Genomic DNA, 17,433 nt, shown 5'->3' with positions numbered 1-17,433 from the left:
ATATATATCTTGAAAATAATTAGAAATTTTTATATCTTGAACATAATTATAAATGATTTTATATTTTGAAGATTATTATAAATGAATTTTTATATCTTGAAAATAATTATAAATGATTTTTATTTAACTATTTACTTTAGCTTGAAAAATAAAAAGTAATTAATTATAAGATGAATATATTAGAGATATATAAAAAATATTTGGATATTGAATAGAAAATGTCTTTTAATCATGAAAACCCATAAATAATTTACTATAATAATTTTTTTTTAAATTTAGAATTTTCTTTTTAAGTGTTGGTCAACGCTGGAGTCAACACCGGTCTTTGCCGGAGTCAATTGACCGGTGTACTGGATTATATGTCTATGATGTTGACCGCATAATGTCATATAGTTCATGCATGTGGTCATGTAATACATATACTCTGTGTAGTTGAATATACAATAGTATACTTGGCATGTGTGACCATGTATTCACCAATACTTCGTGTAGCTAGCCATCTTTTTTCCTAATAATTTTTAACGGATTGGTATCATTTGATAAAATACATTATAGCGTTAACATTATCAACGTATATAGATTGTATATTAACTTATCAACTAGACATTAATATTAACTTATCAACTAGCATTGAGATCATTTATTCGTGTCAACCTTTTAAAATATAAATAAATATAAGATGCCCCATCGTCATCACTCAGGTTCATCAAATCGAAACAGTACATGGGTAGTTTAATTAAGAACGGTAGTTCAAAAAGAGATTAGAAGAATCTTCCCTCAAATAGCACCTCTGTTTCCTTTTTTGTTTAAAGCCAACACTACTAAAACTTATAGGGCGTCAACTTATTTTCTTCCAAGAATATAAAACCCAAATTTATAAATAGACTTATCAACTACTGATTTAGGGATATCCATCCATACAGTGAGGTATATTCTCTAACTATATTTTTATAACTTGTTAATTTGTTGTTTATTCATGGTCCTTCTCTTCTTGTTATCTTCTATATTTATATTTGATATTTATGCATGTATCTTAATATAATATAAGTAATATACACAGGAGATAAGCCTTTTTCAAAAAAAAATATATATATACACAGGAGATTATCACTTTTTCTTGTAAAAAAAAACATTTCACTACTATTATTTGAAAATACGATCGGCTAAGCCAGTTGCTTTTAGTTCGATTAATGTAATGCAGAAGTGGCATTATGTATCAACTTGACTATTTGTAAAAAACTACTGTATAATATTTTGAATCAAAAGTTAGTAATATGAATGCTAGTATATAATAAAGAAACAAGTATTTTACGCAAATATTTTATAGTTTGACTTGTTCTTTTCCCAAGTCCCGTGGAGGCATGAATTTTGCCATGTTTCAAGATGTTAATTACTTAACCTTATCTCAACATTTAGATGAAATTCAACAGGAGTTGACTTAATCATATAATACTACTATACATATTGCGTTTTCTAGGCCATATTCTCGTTCGATGTTCTAGAAAATAATTTGATTACGCGTGTGTGTTAGCTGGTAAGAACAATACTTATCGGGTTTAGTGAATTATATGTAATGAGCAATAGATCAATATCATGGTGAGAAGGTGGAACATACTAAGTTCTTATGTAATGATAACCTATGAAAAGTTAAATTTCGAAGTGATATTTAAATGGTTTTTCTTTTTTTCAAGTAACGAACCACATCTTTAATCATATGAACATTATGCATTATCCGTGTAATGTTGTGAAATTAGATATATGGCTAATTCATTTTTGGAAATATATGGTATATGATCCAATTTTTGGTAAGTATATATATTTAAAAATGTATTCTAGTTGTTCAACAACAAAATTATTGTTATAGCCTATAGGGAATATAGAGTATGACCCTATCGCAATCAATTTTGTTTTTACAATTGACACATTCAAGTCAAATTGAATCTTATATCAACATCTAGGTTTTATCTGGTGTACATGTAACTCAACTTAACTATACAAAATCTATAACAACCTAAATGGAAAAACAAACATTTATTTAGAATCAGCTGATCAAGTGGGGTTTCAAGTTGATCAATGGAATACATTACATTGTTCTTAGGGATGGGCAAATTGTCGTCATGTCCCATCCTGTTATGTGTAATTTCCATTTCTAAATTTGCGTTCTATATATTATTGATCGCTTTTTCATTTGAAGAAAAACGAATGGTATACTAATTACTAACAAAAAGGACTACTGATCATGTTAAATTTTAGAATTAGTCATAATGACAGTACAGTTAATGTAAATCTAGTTCTATTACTCGAAACACAAAAACATTCATGTTAAAAATATGACCAAACACTACTACCATTAGACTTGTAGACACAAGAAAGAGTTACCAATAATATTTGAATCCCACAAAAGATTAATATGAATCCGAACATCAGGAAGCAAAATCCTACTTATTTGTCCAAAAAAGAAAAAAAGAATTACAAAAACAAACAGATATTAAAATGCTAAACCAAACTATACAAATTACAACAAAAGGTCTTCATGTTTTCTTGTTAGAATCATCCCCATCCTTCATCAAGTCGTGACCATATTTTAAGTACAAACATTCATTATAATTAAAATGAAGCTTTAGCTTCAAATGTCAAATCCCATCTCTCTTTCTTTCTCTCATCCAAGGCTCAAACGGTTTTCCAACGGCTTGATGTTAGTCTGCCTACGTGGTGTTCCAATCTCGCAAGCATTCACTCTCGCTGCGAATCTAAGAGAGCAGAGAGACTCACCGGTTGAAGAAGATTCCGGAGCAATGTTCACAAACATTAGCGTCTTCGAGTCACCACCTAAGCAAGGCTGGATTACAAACGGAACATAGTTTTATTAAGAGACACAAATCAAGAAAAGACAAAAAAAAAATTGTAAAATATCTTTTGATAGTTAAGTTTTAGTACCTGAAGAAGATATGTGAGCTTTGAGTTTCGGAATGGTACATGATCTTCTTTCTTTGCTAAGGCGAATATGACATCGCCTAGAGACGACAAACTTTTGTTGATTGCCTGAAGAAAGAAAGAACGTTTGAGAGTCTAAAATTGCAAGAAGCCATATAACCTTCTTTAATGTTTCTAACAAACGTACTTGAGTTTCTTTAAGTCTATCTCCGGTTGATCCACTCTTTGATAAACGCTCACTCCCCGCAAGATCAATCAGGTTCAAGACACCTTGTACTTGTTGCTCAGTGCTCTGCAAGAACAAAAAAAGGGCCAGTTTCGTTTATCACACAAAACAAACATTCTGTAAGAAGAAGTCCGGTCTGGTTAGTACCTCGTTAACACCAGAGATTCTTAGTGTAAAAACAAAATGGCTTCTAGACGACTGCTCATTCATCTGAGTCTTCCCGACCGATCTAAGGAAAAAAAAAGTAAACAACATTTAATTATACAGAAGAAAGTGCCATTTTTTTACGGTATAGAGTCAAATTGAAAAGGGTTTTAGCTATATTGCCTGTTACGAGCCGCATGATCTAAGAGGAATGAAACCTCCCGTGAGCTTTTAACATCCAAAATAGTAAGCTCAGCAACATGCGTGTTTCCACTAGCATCATGTTTAATAGCATGTTTCTGTGGAGAAACACCATTGTCTGTTCTGACTGCTTCTTTGTTTGTTGACAAGAGATCTCGGATCGTTTCATTGTATATTTCCAACATAGATACCTATACATATGATACAAGACTAGTAGTATTATATATCTACTCTAAATCATAAAGACATATCTTATGTATAGCTACCTAAAAAGACAAGATCAAAAAAGTACCTGCAATTCATATTTCCAACCCTGAGATCGAAGAGACTGCCTCGTTTCAAAGATTTGCTCCAAACAACGTGGGATCAGCCCTTTTTCCTCGGGGTTTCCTGGTCTACCCATCATTGTAAAAGTTTTACCCGACCCAGTTTGTCCATATGCAAAAATGCACACCTAGAAAATGGATCATATCACCCTTAATTAGTCTAACGAAACAGTGACACATACAGAATACATTATTATATGCCATTTTCAGATATTTCTTTACCTTGTAACCATCGAGAGCACTTTGAACAAGTTGAGAAATCTCTATGAAAACGTCTTGTTGTGATGCAGTTGGCAAAAAAACCTTATCAAATGTGAAAGAATGCTTTTGCGCTGTCCATAACAAAAAGAAGACATCAACTGTTAATCAATGTGTTCTTTCCGCAAGAACCACATTATCTCAGAAGTTTCTGGTTTCATACCATTTTGCATCAAGTCAATACCGCGACCAAGTGCTTCTAGAGATGTCGGGTAAGAAATAGTTTTTCCCTCTTCACCATTATTCTCACCCGGCAATAGAGGTCTAACTCTACAGAACACACGTATATTGCCTTTCAATTCCTGCAACATGAGAAATAAACCAGGATCAGTCAAGCTTTACACAAATAGGGGACGAAAAAAATGTGACAGAGGTTTAGTTTAGTGAATTGTACAAGAATGGTATTGTGCAACTTCTTCCGTAGTATTTCCCCTTCAACGAGTTTAAGTTCTGCTTCTTCTACTCGACTTTTCAGATCGATAATGCTTTGCTTCTGGTCTTCAAACTCATTTATTTTCTCAAAGGTAGTTAGATCAGAAACCTAAACCATAAACAATCAAAAATGTTATTAAAAACTTAAGAGGTTGTGAAATCTAATAGATTCATAGGTTATATGTGCTTTGCTAGAGAATGTGATAAAAACCTGCAGTCGCCTCTCAGATGACACTAGTCGATCCTGCAACTCTTGTATCTGAGTACTCTGGGACGAACATGTAGTCTGGACCAAAACAATATTTACATCATCTTAAGAAAAAGCAATAGGCAGAGAATATATTGCAAGAAATTGTAAACTGATATAAGACCTCAAGCTCAGTTATGGTGTCTTTGAAGTCATTGTACTTGGTTGCCTCGGTTTGTAAGGTTTGTACTTCCACTAAATGGCGATCACGGTCTTCCTTGGCCTGCTGAAGCTCGACCTTGAGACTCGCAATTTCGTTTACCAACTCACCTTTCTGCTTCATGATATCTTCTTGAGAAGCCTAGCAAAAAAAAAACAAGACACTCAAATCACATTTTGACCAGAACTACAAAACATTTACTACCATTGATTGGATAAAACAGAACATCATCATATACCTTAGAAGCAGCAAGCTGATCCTGTAACGCTGAAAATTGGCCCTTTAAGTTGCCAATATTTTCGACAATAGCAGTCCTTTCTTTCTCACCACGTTTTATAGTTTCATGAGCTTCATCAAGATCACCTTGTAGCTTGCTGTTATACAGCTGCAGGCTTGAGTTATACTCTTGCAACAGTTTGTACATATCATTTACCGATTGTATCTGAACATACCAAAACAAACAGTCAACATTAGTTTTAAGTTAAGTGACAGCATATTCTCATTTCACAGATCCTTTTTAAGTTTTTCTCACCCTCTGGTTAGCCGTTTGAAGATCTCCTTGTGTTTTTCCTAGCTCTTCTACAAGACCAGCTTGTGCCTTTTCAACAGCAAGTCTTGTTTCTTTCTCTTTTCCAAGAGAATCATTCGCAGCCTAAAACAGAACATATCGAATTAAAACCCACATATATGAATTAGACACAAGTAATTTAAACTAGAATTAGCCGCCTCTTACCAACTTCTCAGTTTGTTCCCTGGCAAGTTGCACTTGAACAGATTCAAAGTTTTTCCTCAGCTCTTCAATTATCATATTCAGTTCCTCTTCTTTGTTTCTCAAACTAACCTCTGTCATCAAAATTGCACAAAATATAAAGTTCAAAATTCCCAAAATTTGAAACGAAAAAAAGTCAACAGCTTATGGAAACACACCCATGTCAGCACAATGCTTCTCATTCAATTCCAACGCATTCTTCAACTTCTCTTGCTCAAAAGCGTAATCCAACTCGAGTTCTTGAAACCACCTAATGCAAAGTCTAAGCCTTTTTATATATTCCATCATGTTCTCACATCTCTCCTGCAAAAACCAAAACCCACCAAGAAGAAGAACATTCAAATTCAAGCTTAACTAATTGAAACCAAAAGGGAGACCAAAGCCAAACACATAAACAAAGTCTTTAATGCTTTTATCAAACTGACAAAACTATTTTGGTCCCACAAATTGTCTTATAACACAAATCAAATCCTCTTCAAAAAAAAAAAACCAACAGATCCAACGAACAAAGCCAGTAGTAAGCTAACAGAAATTAAAAGCTTCAGATTCTACCATAAGGATCAATCAGAACACATAAACAATGTCTTCAATGCTATTGCCTAAAACTCAAAGGTCCCACAAATTGTCTTATAAACACAATCAAAACTTCTATAAGAAAAACCAACGGATCCAACGAGAAAAGCCAGTAAAAAAAAAGCTACCTCAAATTCAAAACTTCACCAACTAAAACTCTGTCTCTGCTAATAGAAACCCTAATTGATAAAACTTACTCAACAATCAAATTACAGTATTGACTATTTTTTTTCCTCCATACATCAAAACTTACATTAGACAAGAAATTTTAGATTCAGGTAAAAATAAAAATTGAGGTGGGGTTAAAAGTAGAAACCTTGTAGTTGAATTTGCTCTTGTACTTGATTCGTTCATTAAGAAGAGTTTCAACGTCATCTCTAGTGAACTCAACAGGACCATATTCAGATCCCGTTGTGCTAGCCGGAGCACTGTTCGGAGTCAGATCTTTTGACCCATTAGTCACCGGAGAAGCTGACCGGATTCTTCCATTGTTTGCCATCGCCCCCACCATAACCAAAAAATATACTTTTGTTCTCTTCTTGTTTCCTAAATTACTTCAAATTCCTCTCTCAATCAAAGCATAAACCTGCACACACAAAACAAAGTTTGTATTTTTCTTCTTCCTTAGAGATCTTCAGAAAAAGATAAATTTGAGTAATGAAATTAAATGTTGGAAAAAAGGAAGGAAACCCGTGAAAGATGAGATTTTTAAATTAGTAACCCAAAAAAAAAAAAACAGAACACTTTAAAGAAGAGTGAAGAAATAAACCTAAAGATTGAAACTTTAAGAGGTAAAACAAACTTAGTGAATGAAATAAAAACAATGCCCAGATTTGTGAAAAGTATTGAGAGAGAGAGAGAGGAGGAGGAGGAGGAAGAAGACGAAGAGAAATTAAAAAGAGGACCTTTGGCATTTAAGAGAGAGAGAGAGATTGTGTTGTTGTTGTCCTTTGGAGTTTGTACCACAAAGGATTTGGGTTTTAAGAAATGGAGGCACGTTTCAGTTTTGTTCCTTCTCTCGTCTTCTCTCTTTTTGCTGTTGTTTGTTGCTTGCCTTACTTCACATTTTCTATATTTGTTGTTTGAATGTTCTGAGAGAGAGAGAGGAGAGAGATGAACGTGGGGCCGTTGATTGGATCTGAAGTCACCGAGGTAATACGATCACAGCCGTTGCTTTATTAAGCAGCAACAAAGAAATTAGAAGAAGATAGAAAAAAAAAAAAAAGGTTTAATGTTTAGGACTAGGGGCAGTGGGAGGAGGGTATATAAAGGTCAGTGGACTTATTATGACTTTACTAATCCATACATCTAAAATTTTAATTATGATATGAATATTTAGAAAAACATGAATCAATATTATTTTTGTTCAACATAAATCAGGAGAATATCATTTAAACCAAAAAAAATGTCTATTTTTATTTTATCAATAATAATATGTAAATGATGACTAAAGGGTTAATAATTTGTGTATAAAAATCTCTTGAAATGAATTTTTGATAAATGGCTCATATTTTTAGATGGAATCTTCTTGTTTGGTTTTCAACAAAAACGTTAAATATCTTTACCATAGGTTGTATCGGTAATCTCACTTATAAGAAATTAAATAAATACTAATGACCGATTAATAAAAAATATCAAGAAAAGCTAACTATAACGTGTCGGTAAAAATGCGATACGTCAGCATTTTAAGACGAGAGATTCTTTTCAGAGACCAGAAAAAAAAAGTGGATATTTTGTCTTTGCCGAAAATACCCTTACCATAACTCCAAAGATTAGTTCGAAGCAGCTCACGTCTCTGGTTTGAAAAGGTATGGGCTAATATTGTCCGAACCAAAAAATTGTCTTTTGTCGTGTAACTTCTTTAGATTCTGTCTCGTACCCCTGACGACGCGAGTTGTCAAATTTCATGTGAGAGTCAGGGAGAGAAACAATGTTTTAAATCTTAATGGTCCTCCGAACTGAATTGGCAGTTGAAATATCGTCGTTGATGTGCCTTGTTGAAACTGATGATTAATTCCACCCTAGTTGAAACATTTACTTTGTGAACTAAAATTTTGTTAAAATTTATAAAACGTATGTTGAGTTTAATCTTTATACTGAGTACTATTGACCCAATTCCAAAAAGAAAAAAGAATTTGAGATTAGTGATTGGTGACAAAGAGACATTAAAGTGCACATTCTAGACGCACTAAACACTATACAGCTTTCAGCTTTACTCACACTAAATATATTCCTAAATTGGATCATTCAATAAAACATTTCATGATTGCAAACTTTGTGATTCACCCTCGAACCGTATTGTAAATAGATTTTTGATTATGATAATGGATTTTGAACATTATGCGTATATATAAATACATTATGTCTGGATAAAGCAGATATTTACTTTATGCAAAGGTGATTAGTAAGGTGGTGCAAGTTTCATGCCAAATTTGATTTAGTCAAACTAAACGATATAATAATTAATAATATTTTAAGTATCATTAATTTTTTAAAAATTAGACTATGTGGTTTTTCTCAAAAAATCGTGGCGTCGAATATCAAGTTGAACAAGTCTCGGAACTCCGAGTAGCTAAATGGTTTAATTTATAGTATATATAGATCATATAAAATGCGCATTTCAAAAATAATCGTTAATTTTTTTTTATGATTTGTGGTCTGCATGTAGCTTATCTCTGAACTTTTAATGTCATTAGAAGAAGTAGTCTCCGTTTGATTTTTTTTAATTGATTAAGAACCTACAGCTTATAAAATTAAAAAGACAATTTAATTAAACTCCGAAACCTCTTTTTTTTTTTGTTGAAGAACTATGTTAAACTATTTAAATACTTCTTTAAATGAAAAGATATTAGAAGAGTACGTTAAACTATTGAAACTCGAAATTATGTATACAGATGGTTTAGCAAGAAATAAATGATAAATTTCCACGTCGTACATTTTTTTTTATCATGGCCAAAATTACATGTATTTTTAATATATATTTTCTCTCTAGTTTAATAATTTTTTTTCATAAAATTTTAGTCCCTCCATTGCGTCAAATGGGTGCCAAGTATATATTTTTTTCTTAACTTTTTTTCTTTGTAACTTTATTGAAACGTGAATTAGTTCATTGGAGACTTCAGCGTTAAGCCATGATTATTTTACTCTCCTCATCTAACTTTATCAAATTACATATACTTGGCACTAATACAGTCTTTTCAGCTTATTTATCTTGTAGAATCAAACTAACTCGCTACACATTAATTATTACATCGGATTGTAATAACGATCTACTATCCATGTTGTTATAATATTTCAACTAAACATATCAAAGACTGTTTCGACATATAAAAACAAGAAATCTCCTGTATTAATAAATCCAAAATATAGGTGTCGAAACGTATAATAATAATGACCAACTTCTAGATAGTGATATTATCAGACAATTATTATTTTCTTCAAATGAAAAAATTCTTTATAAATATAGATGTTAAAGGATTGCACCAAACACTTCCCATGAAGAAAAAGTTGTTGCCAAATCTATTTTTTAATTTATGGTAGAGAGCTCCAAGGTTAATTTCATCTAAAGTCATTTTCGCACATCAAACTTAATCACTTAGACCTACTTCTTCTGTTAAAAGAATAGTTTAATTCTGTTCTGTTACATATATTTGTTAGCTTAGCTTGTTCCACTAACACACTATATATGAACTCCATTAAAGAAAAGATTATATTATTAACAAACTCAGTTTTTCATTACCCATTTGAGTCATTTGAAATCTGAGAAAAAAAATTTAAGAGTTTTGAGATTCCTATAAAACAAAGGTTCATTGTATATATGGACAATTCAATCTCATTCTTTTGTATAGGAAGATTAAAATTTATAGTAATCATCATATAAACCTATTTTAGGAACAACAATGGATATGTATCCCAAACTTTTACATTTTTTCTTTTTAATATATGCAAAACTAAAATAAGTGGTCCACTAATTTGGACTTTTTTTTCTTCTGTACCTCTACAAAATAATAATTACTCTTATTTAACCTTACCGGTAAACTGACCTGACACATCTTTAATACAGTAAGGTTTAGTTGGCTCATTGCGTTAGACATCATTGATGTAAGCGGGATCAACTGCTAATGAAGTGAACTTTATATATGCACTGGAAAGAATGTTCAGATCTGAGATGGATTGTTATGTATAATTTATATTTTCTTATAACTTAGTTTTGTCGTTGATATAGAGTTTTCTTAACTTAGTACAGTTCATGCTTTGGTTCAGATTCGATGCCTTTTTATGCGTGTGTGTGTGTGCGTACATGGCAAAAATATATTCGTACATATTTGTTCAAAACTTTTTGGATAATATAATAGAATTTTCAATTTTGACATTTAAAAAAAAAAACTACATCTACAAGTAGCTAGTAGTTATTGCTATGAGACAATAATTCGTGAGGATTTTGTTTTATGTTCAACCGAGAATGAAAAATGCCGATGAAGATTTGAATCTTAGCCACATTTTTGTGGAAACAAGGGATACAGCACATGATGCGAATTACTTCTATTGGCGATGACAAAGCAACGGTTACAATGTGCAACTAATTTTACAAATAATATTGCAAGAGGAATTTTCAACATACATATATAGAGGGAAGTTAGAATCCTATGGACACTACATTAATGTTGTCTAACCAAAGAGAAATGTACTTTTGTGACATATGGAGTTCATGTTTGCGTCGGTTACATTGGTGATGATAATTCTACCTTTGTGCATGTCCACCACATAAAATCATCGTGTGATGATAAAACGAAAAAGTCAAAGTAAGGAAAACCCACCACCGGCCCTAAACTTTATCCTAGATTAAACTTGTTCTTCGAATTGATCTTGGGGATTCGGATCTCTAAGTACAGTGTTCGTCCTTGCTTGAGAGGAAAACTTCGGAGTTTATGGCCTTGGTGTCGTGTCGCTAGCTATGTTCGAGTCCAGACTACGGACGTAGCCATATTCCGACCACCGACCGCTTCTCCATTCTATGTTGACCGCAGATTTCTTGTTGATGTTCCAAATACTAAGCACCATTTTATACATTGTTACATGATAAAGACTAAATGCACCACATCAATCAATTAGTCCATTTTTCATCGAATAGTAGTCGTCTTTATACAGCATCTATGAAAGGCCATTTGACAATAACGTAAAGTCTTTATGGTCATGAATTTATTGGTTTGAAGCCCAATAAACATCTCATGTGAGATAATATATAACATGTCCAATACCACAAGCCAGAGTCCAGACAATAGACCGGTTTAAGAATAGGCCATAAACTCTGATAAAATAGTAAAGTGATTCCGTTATACGTCTTGTGCTTTCTCAAAATGCATCGCAAATAACGCATTTTGAATATGTGCTAAACTGCTTATATATGTAGCATTCTTTGACAATTTCATTTCTCCTTATGCTGACTCCTCCCTTCGTCATCTGCATTAGACTAGACCCTTCAGCAAAATCATTAATACCCCCACAAACATGCATTAGTGCAAAATTTCCATATACAAAAAAAAAAAAGAAAAACAAAAAATCTACATGACACATACTTGTGTGTAATTTCGATAAATCATTTGTCTATAATATATAGTTCCATTTGATATATTTTATACTATGTATATATAATATCTTTCATCCATCTTGGTGTGTCCACCACATAAATTCATCACAGATCATTCCATAATAATAGTAAAGAAGAGAAAATTAAGAGAGAAAAAAAAACCCTAAACGTAATACTCATCATCAAGGCCACATCAGATTAAAACTTGCTCTTAGAATTAATCTTAGGGATTCGGATCTCTAAGAAAGAGCAGTCTTCGTTGTTGGGGAGGAAAACTTCGGAGTTTTTAGGGTCGGCGTCGCCGGGGAGCTCGAGACGACGGACGTAGCCGTGTTCCCACCACTTGCCACTTCTCCAGTCACCGTTAACCACTGTTTTCTTGTTGTTGTTCCATTGGCCACTAATCTCCATCACTTTTCCACTAACGTCCACATACACCTGCACGTTATTTTTCCCCACCACTAATATACAAGTATCAAAACTTTAATCAGTGTTTTTGTTCTTGAACCATGAAGACATCATTTATTTTTACCATTTTCTAAAAACTATTACATGTTCTTGAACCCTCAAGATATCATCTATATAAGTGCATAATGTTAGCAAACCAAAAACAAATAGAAAAACTGTAGCGTAAGAAATACACGTACGTACTTACCGGGGAGATCGGATTTAAGGACATAAACATGATCGGTCTGAGACCAATCAACTCTACAGTGTCCTAAGCTTCTGAGGCTCGCCAGCAGAACCTCAGCCTCAAACTCCCACAAGGGAAATGCATCTGATGGATCAAAGTACTTCCCAAACAAAAACGGGCTGAAAAGTGATCCCTCGCCGAACACAGCTTTCTCCGAGCCTCCTCCTCCGCTCAAGAACCTTCGGAAAGATTCATCGCCGAGTGGTACGCTCCACTTTCCCGGCGTCTTATCGTCGGTGTGGATCTCTAGTTTGAGGCTTCCACTACTACTCGTCATTAGAGAGAGAGAGAGAAAGAGAGATTGAGACGAATAAGAAAAAGTAGGGGATTGTGGTTGATTGTGTGTGTGAAAGTTTTCGAATCAATGTTTTATAGTATGAGTTGTGAGATAGCTAAAAAGGATATAAAAAGCTAATCAAAAGAATTTACATTAAGGGCCATAACTAGTAAAGTTTAATGGGGACATAAAATATTTAGGTATAGAAAAATTATTAGACATTAGTTTTAGATATTTTAGCTATTTTACATATCAGAAACTTGTAACTTTAAACTACTTTTTACTCATATATATAATTAGCAAACGATCTTAGATATATAAAATATCAACTAATCTTTTTACTCATATACATAATTTTTGAGAAATGTAATTAGGCAGAAATTACTTTTTTTATACATTTTATTCTCTTGTAAATTTGTGGAGGTATATTTGTAGCATATTTATATATCATTACATCTAGAATGACATGATAGGTCCAAATTAAGTTGGGAGAGATTCTTCTTTCTTTGTGACAATACTTTAAACGCGCTTAAAGTAAAGAAAGGAGAATATGTTCTCTTGACGTTAGAAATTGCTCCAAGGGTCACAAAGAAATGTGTCCTTATTTGCTTTGAGCCATACCATTTTGATTCCTCATTTTTATAATAACTGATATTAATATAGTATAAACTAAAAACCATATTATAGGGCCATATTATTAAGCTGATATGATGCATGTATCAGCAGATTTGACCCAATTAACACTAAACTTAGATTTTTATGCGCATTTGATTTGAGTTTTCCAAGGGAAATAAACAATTTATCATTACTTTAAGTTTGTTAAGAAAAGTAAGAAAAATAAGTGTCCAAGAGATGAATAGCGTAATGCAATAGATCGAGATTCGAAACTTTTTTCGAATCAGTCTTTAATTATTTTAACTCTTTGCTTTCCCAAGAAATTTGACTATTGAGAGAGATGGTCCATGACTCCATGCAATGCATCATGCGTATCTAAACATGGAATAAAATGAAGATGTCATCAGAGGTTATGATTAGTAATATTTGTTTCTTGTTTCTACTAGCTAAACAAACATGAGTTTAATGTTTTTTTTTTCCGTCAAAATATAATTATATTTATGAAAGATTGTACTCGTTACATAATGTTGTTAATAGCCAAACAGGAGGTTGAAAACAGGATGAATAAAAAGAAGAAGATGTACATCCTAATCTTGCTAAAATATGAGCTGTGTTGTTACAAGTTCTTGGTGTATGCACAAAAAAGACTTCTTTAAATAACTTGGACCAACGTAGTAAATCCTGATAGACTCCATCAATGGAAGCAATATATATTGCCTTATTCATCATCTTCGTTAACACCTCGCAATCACCCTCAAAGACAACCTTTGTGATCCCTCTTATCCAGGTTTGCTGCATAGCTGTTAGTAGTGCCTTCCCTTCAGCTTCCAGTGGTGATGATGCTTGACCTGTATCTGATGATCCCCAGCCATTGGAAATACCGTGTTCATTACGTAAAGTCCACCCGCTCTTTGAATTTTGAGAAACTGGATCATAACTAGTATCATAGTTACATTTAAGGTAAAGAGTTGGTGGTCTTGTCCAATGTGTCTGTTTTGGTTGGTTGCTTGATCTTGTGTTATCTTGACGTTCATTTCCTAACCGACACCATTCACTCACATCTGATTTGGCGCGTAAAACAACAAATGAAGGATCATCTGTGACTCCCTCAAAAATAAATTTATTTCTAGATTTCCAAATATGCCAAAGAATCCAAAAAGGTAGAAGTTTTGTTTGAATTGAAATATCCCGAGCATTGTGAAGATTAAAAATGGCATCAATAAAAGATTCACAAGTAACAGAGGACGAATACATGATATACATAGGGATGTTTGCCCGCTGCCATATAGATTCAGCGAACGGGCAAAAAATAGTAAATGATCTATTGTTTCATCTGCCTGTAAACATCGTGGGCATATAGGATCTAGATTCATTCCCCTAGTTGTTAACCGAGTGATTGAAGGTAAAGATTTAGATAGTAGCTTCCAAAGGTAATGTTTGATTTTGGGAAGAAAATTAAGTTTCCAAATTAGGCGTTTAAGCCGTACTGATCCGTGGGGTCTAGGTGGAAGGTCGTAAGGGTTATCCGGGTTATTCATAGCCAACCAATATCCTGATCGAACTGTGTATTCACCTGACTTTGTATAGTGCCATATTAGTTTATCAGATGATTTCTTCATGGGAAGGTAAGTGTTAAGAAGCAAAGCGTGGTCTGCAGGGGTAATGTATTGTGTAATCTTTTCACTGTCCCAGTATTGGTACGCATCGTTAGATGATATTAGGTTTGACAATGAGAAACTCTCATTTGGTGACGTGCTTGAAATTGATTTAGGAGGATGTGTTGGTGTAATATTGTCTATGTTGACCCGTATTGTCTCGCCATTTCCAATGTTGTATCGTGATCCCTGTTTTATTACTTCAAGACCTGCTAAAATGGAGGACCAGCCATATGATTGATTAGTTCTCGGCTTTGCATCAAGAACACAGTCATCTTTGAAATATCGCGCCTTAAATATTCTAGCAAATAATGTGTTAGGGTGGTGAATCAGTCGCCAGGCTTGTTTAGCTAGCAAGGCGTCATTAAACTTCTCAAGGTTCTTGAAACCTAAGCCACCATCTGCTTTTGAATATTGCAATTGTTTCTAAGCGATCCACGGTATTCCTCTGTCTTGGTTGCTCTTCTCCTACCAAAATTTTTGAATAACTGATTCTATTTCCGAAATGACACCAAGAGGAATTTTAATACAAGACATTGAGTAGACAGTCATGGCTAATCCCACATATTTGATTAGAATTTCTTTTCCGGCAGGTGAAAGATATCGTCCACTCCATGATGAAGTACTTTGCTTGACTTTGTCGACAATATAATGGAACATTTCAGTTTTCTTCTTCCCAAACTGTTCTGGGAGTCTAATGTATTTTCCACCTCCACCATTGAAACAACCCTTCCCGTTTTTTTTTTTTTTTTTAATACCTTAATTTACTAGTGGTCCCATACCCACTAACATCCTAACATCAAACAATAACAGCGGATAACCAAATAAAATAATTCCAATAATAACCAACATAATAATCCAATAACATCATAATCCAAACAAAGGAATAACCAAAAGCTAACATCCTACAAAGTTCCTTTGACTTAATCTAGCAACCTAACAACAGCTAGACCACAATCAATCAAGTCTCTAGAACATCCTCCTCCTCATAGCCCTTGATTCCACGATCACACTTTGCCTTTACCTGCACATCACAAACAACAATTGAGATGCGTAAGTATTATCATAAATACTTAGTGAGGTCGTCCTCCCATCTACTGGGTTATACACACAAGCATATGAGACTCCCAAGTCAACAAACAACAATAACACAATCAACATATCAAACCAGGAAAATAAGACTCGGCAGGTACTAGTGTCGACCGATGCTCAATCGGTGTCGACCGATGCTACAGGAACTGGTGTCGACCGATGCCGGAATGGTGCCGATCGATGCTACTCGAGACGGTACCGATCGATGCTCCACAAAAGTGGTATCGATCGATGCCTCTTCTGCAGTCACGATCTGCGCGAAACTCAGCGACGAACTCCGATCCCAATCAACACAGAATCGACTCCAAACACGTCTAATCATCTCGGAATTCACTAGAAATCACAAATACAATGTACCCAAGCAAGCAAACACCACAAATAACAAGGAATCACACAAAACAAGGGAGATCTCATGCTTAGATCAACCATGGTCAAGCACTCACCTCTTTCCAGGAAGATTCTGAACAGTAGGAACGAAATCCTCACTCCTAGCAAGCTTCTAACTCTTTCCCAGCTCCAAAACTCTCAAGAACAGCAAGTAATCTCCCAAACTTCTCCCAAAAGCTTAAGAACTCTCTCTCCTTTCTTTTTCTCTCAACAGCGGCGAGTAAAAACAAATAATACGACCTAGGGTCGTTTTTCCCCTTTTTCACACGATTAGGGTTTTAAATCAAACCAAACCGAACCAATTCGGCAATTAAATCAAACCCGACCAAACCGGAAAACATGGTGTCGATCGATGCCACCAAGGGTGTCGATCGACACCCACACCAAAAATACACAAATTGGTTCGCGGGCGTTACAATTCTCCCCCACCAATATGGATTCGTCCCCGAATCCCGCAATACCGTCCATCTGCCAAGGACCTCCGTGCCACCGTCATCACGGCCCGCACGTCCCCAGACCGGACTAAACACCATCAGTCAAGGTTTCCCGTGCCACTGTCGCAACAGCCCGCACACCTCCGACTGACCCTCGAGGTCTCCCTCTAGCCAATATACTCGCATCATAACACTATCTGCTCACAACTCAGTGCTTCCCCCGTCCGTGGTCGCAACCAACGAATCATGCCGGCTCGCTATCAGGCCAACCGCCTTAAGCTACGGCATCCAGGAAGTCACACACACACACTCCCCCCCCTCTCGGGTCGCAACCCTCGAGACATACCGGCTCACTGCCGAGCCTCGGCTCACAGCTACGGTATCCAGGGAGCCTCACATATCCCGCTCTTGGGTCGTCACCC

At 34.6% G+C, this 17,433-nt stretch overlaps 2 protein-coding genes across 3 annotated transcripts; both read right to left on the bottom strand.

The window, feature by feature from the left end:
- On the bottom strand, window positions 2,373-7,421 carry LOC104730923 (kinesin-like protein KIN-14N). Of its 2 annotated transcripts, none has more exons than XM_010450171.2 (17): window positions 7,176-7,421; window positions 6,587-6,856; window positions 5,856-6,000; window positions 5,662-5,771; window positions 5,461-5,580; window positions 5,167-5,370; window positions 4,893-5,069; window positions 4,733-4,807; window positions 4,484-4,630; window positions 4,253-4,391; window positions 4,054-4,163; window positions 3,798-3,959; window positions 3,488-3,696; window positions 3,308-3,389; window positions 3,122-3,226; window positions 2,938-3,042; window positions 2,373-2,839 (listed from the first exon to the last, which is right to left on the bottom strand). In XM_010450171.2, the coding sequence occupies exons 2-17, from the start codon at window positions 6,779-6,781 to the stop codon at window positions 2,660-2,662; spliced, it is 2,265 nt and encodes a 754-aa protein (XP_010448473.1). In that variant the 5' UTR covers window positions 6,782-6,856; window positions 7,176-7,421; the 3' UTR covers window positions 2,373-2,659. The 2 variants fall into 2 exon arrangements, with proteins under 2 accessions (XP_010448473.1, XP_010448481.1); XM_010450179.2 differs by lacking the exon at window positions 7,176-7,421 and adding an exon at window positions 7,040-7,169.
- Window positions 11,816-12,913, bottom strand: LOC104730914 (21.7 kDa class VI heat shock protein-like). The gene is made up of 2 exons (XM_010450160.2): window positions 12,513-12,913; window positions 11,816-12,318 (listed from the first exon to the last, which is right to left on the bottom strand). Exons 1-2 carry the CDS (start codon window positions 12,826-12,828, stop codon window positions 12,056-12,058), a joined length of 579 nt encoding a protein of 192 aa, XP_010448462.1. The 5' UTR covers window positions 12,829-12,913; the 3' UTR covers window positions 11,816-12,055.

The sequence above is a fragment of the Camelina sativa genome, chromosome 2 (assembly GCF_000633955.1).
Source record: "Camelina sativa cultivar DH55 chromosome 2, Cs, whole genome shotgun sequence".
NCBI classification, from domain to species: domain Eukaryota; kingdom Viridiplantae; phylum Streptophyta; class Magnoliopsida; order Brassicales; family Brassicaceae; genus Camelina; species Camelina sativa.
The sequence above is the reverse complement of the archived record's forward strand: the minus strand, read 5'-3'. Positions and strand labels throughout refer to the sequence as shown.

Coding starts and splice junctions, on each gene's coding strand:
- LOC104730923 (XM_010450171.2), bottom strand. CDS start 6,781: ATGGTGGGGGCGATGGCAAACAATGGAAGAATCCGGTCAGCTTCTCCG. Junction 6,001..6,586: donor AGAGCAAATTCAACTACAAG/GTTTCTACTTTT, acceptor TGGTTTTTGCAG/GAGAGATGTGAGAACATGAT. Junction 3,043..3,121: donor ATAGACTTAAAGAAACTCAA/GTACGTTTGTTA, acceptor TTCTTTCTTCAG/GCAATCAACAAAAGTTTGTC.
- LOC104730914 (XM_010450160.2), bottom strand. CDS start 12,828: ATGACGAGTAGTAGTGGAAGCCTCAAACTAGAGATCCACACCGACGAT. Junction 12,319..12,512: donor CCTTAAATCCGATCTCCCCG/GTAAGTACGTAC, acceptor CTTGTATATTAG/TGGTGGGGAAAAATAACGTG.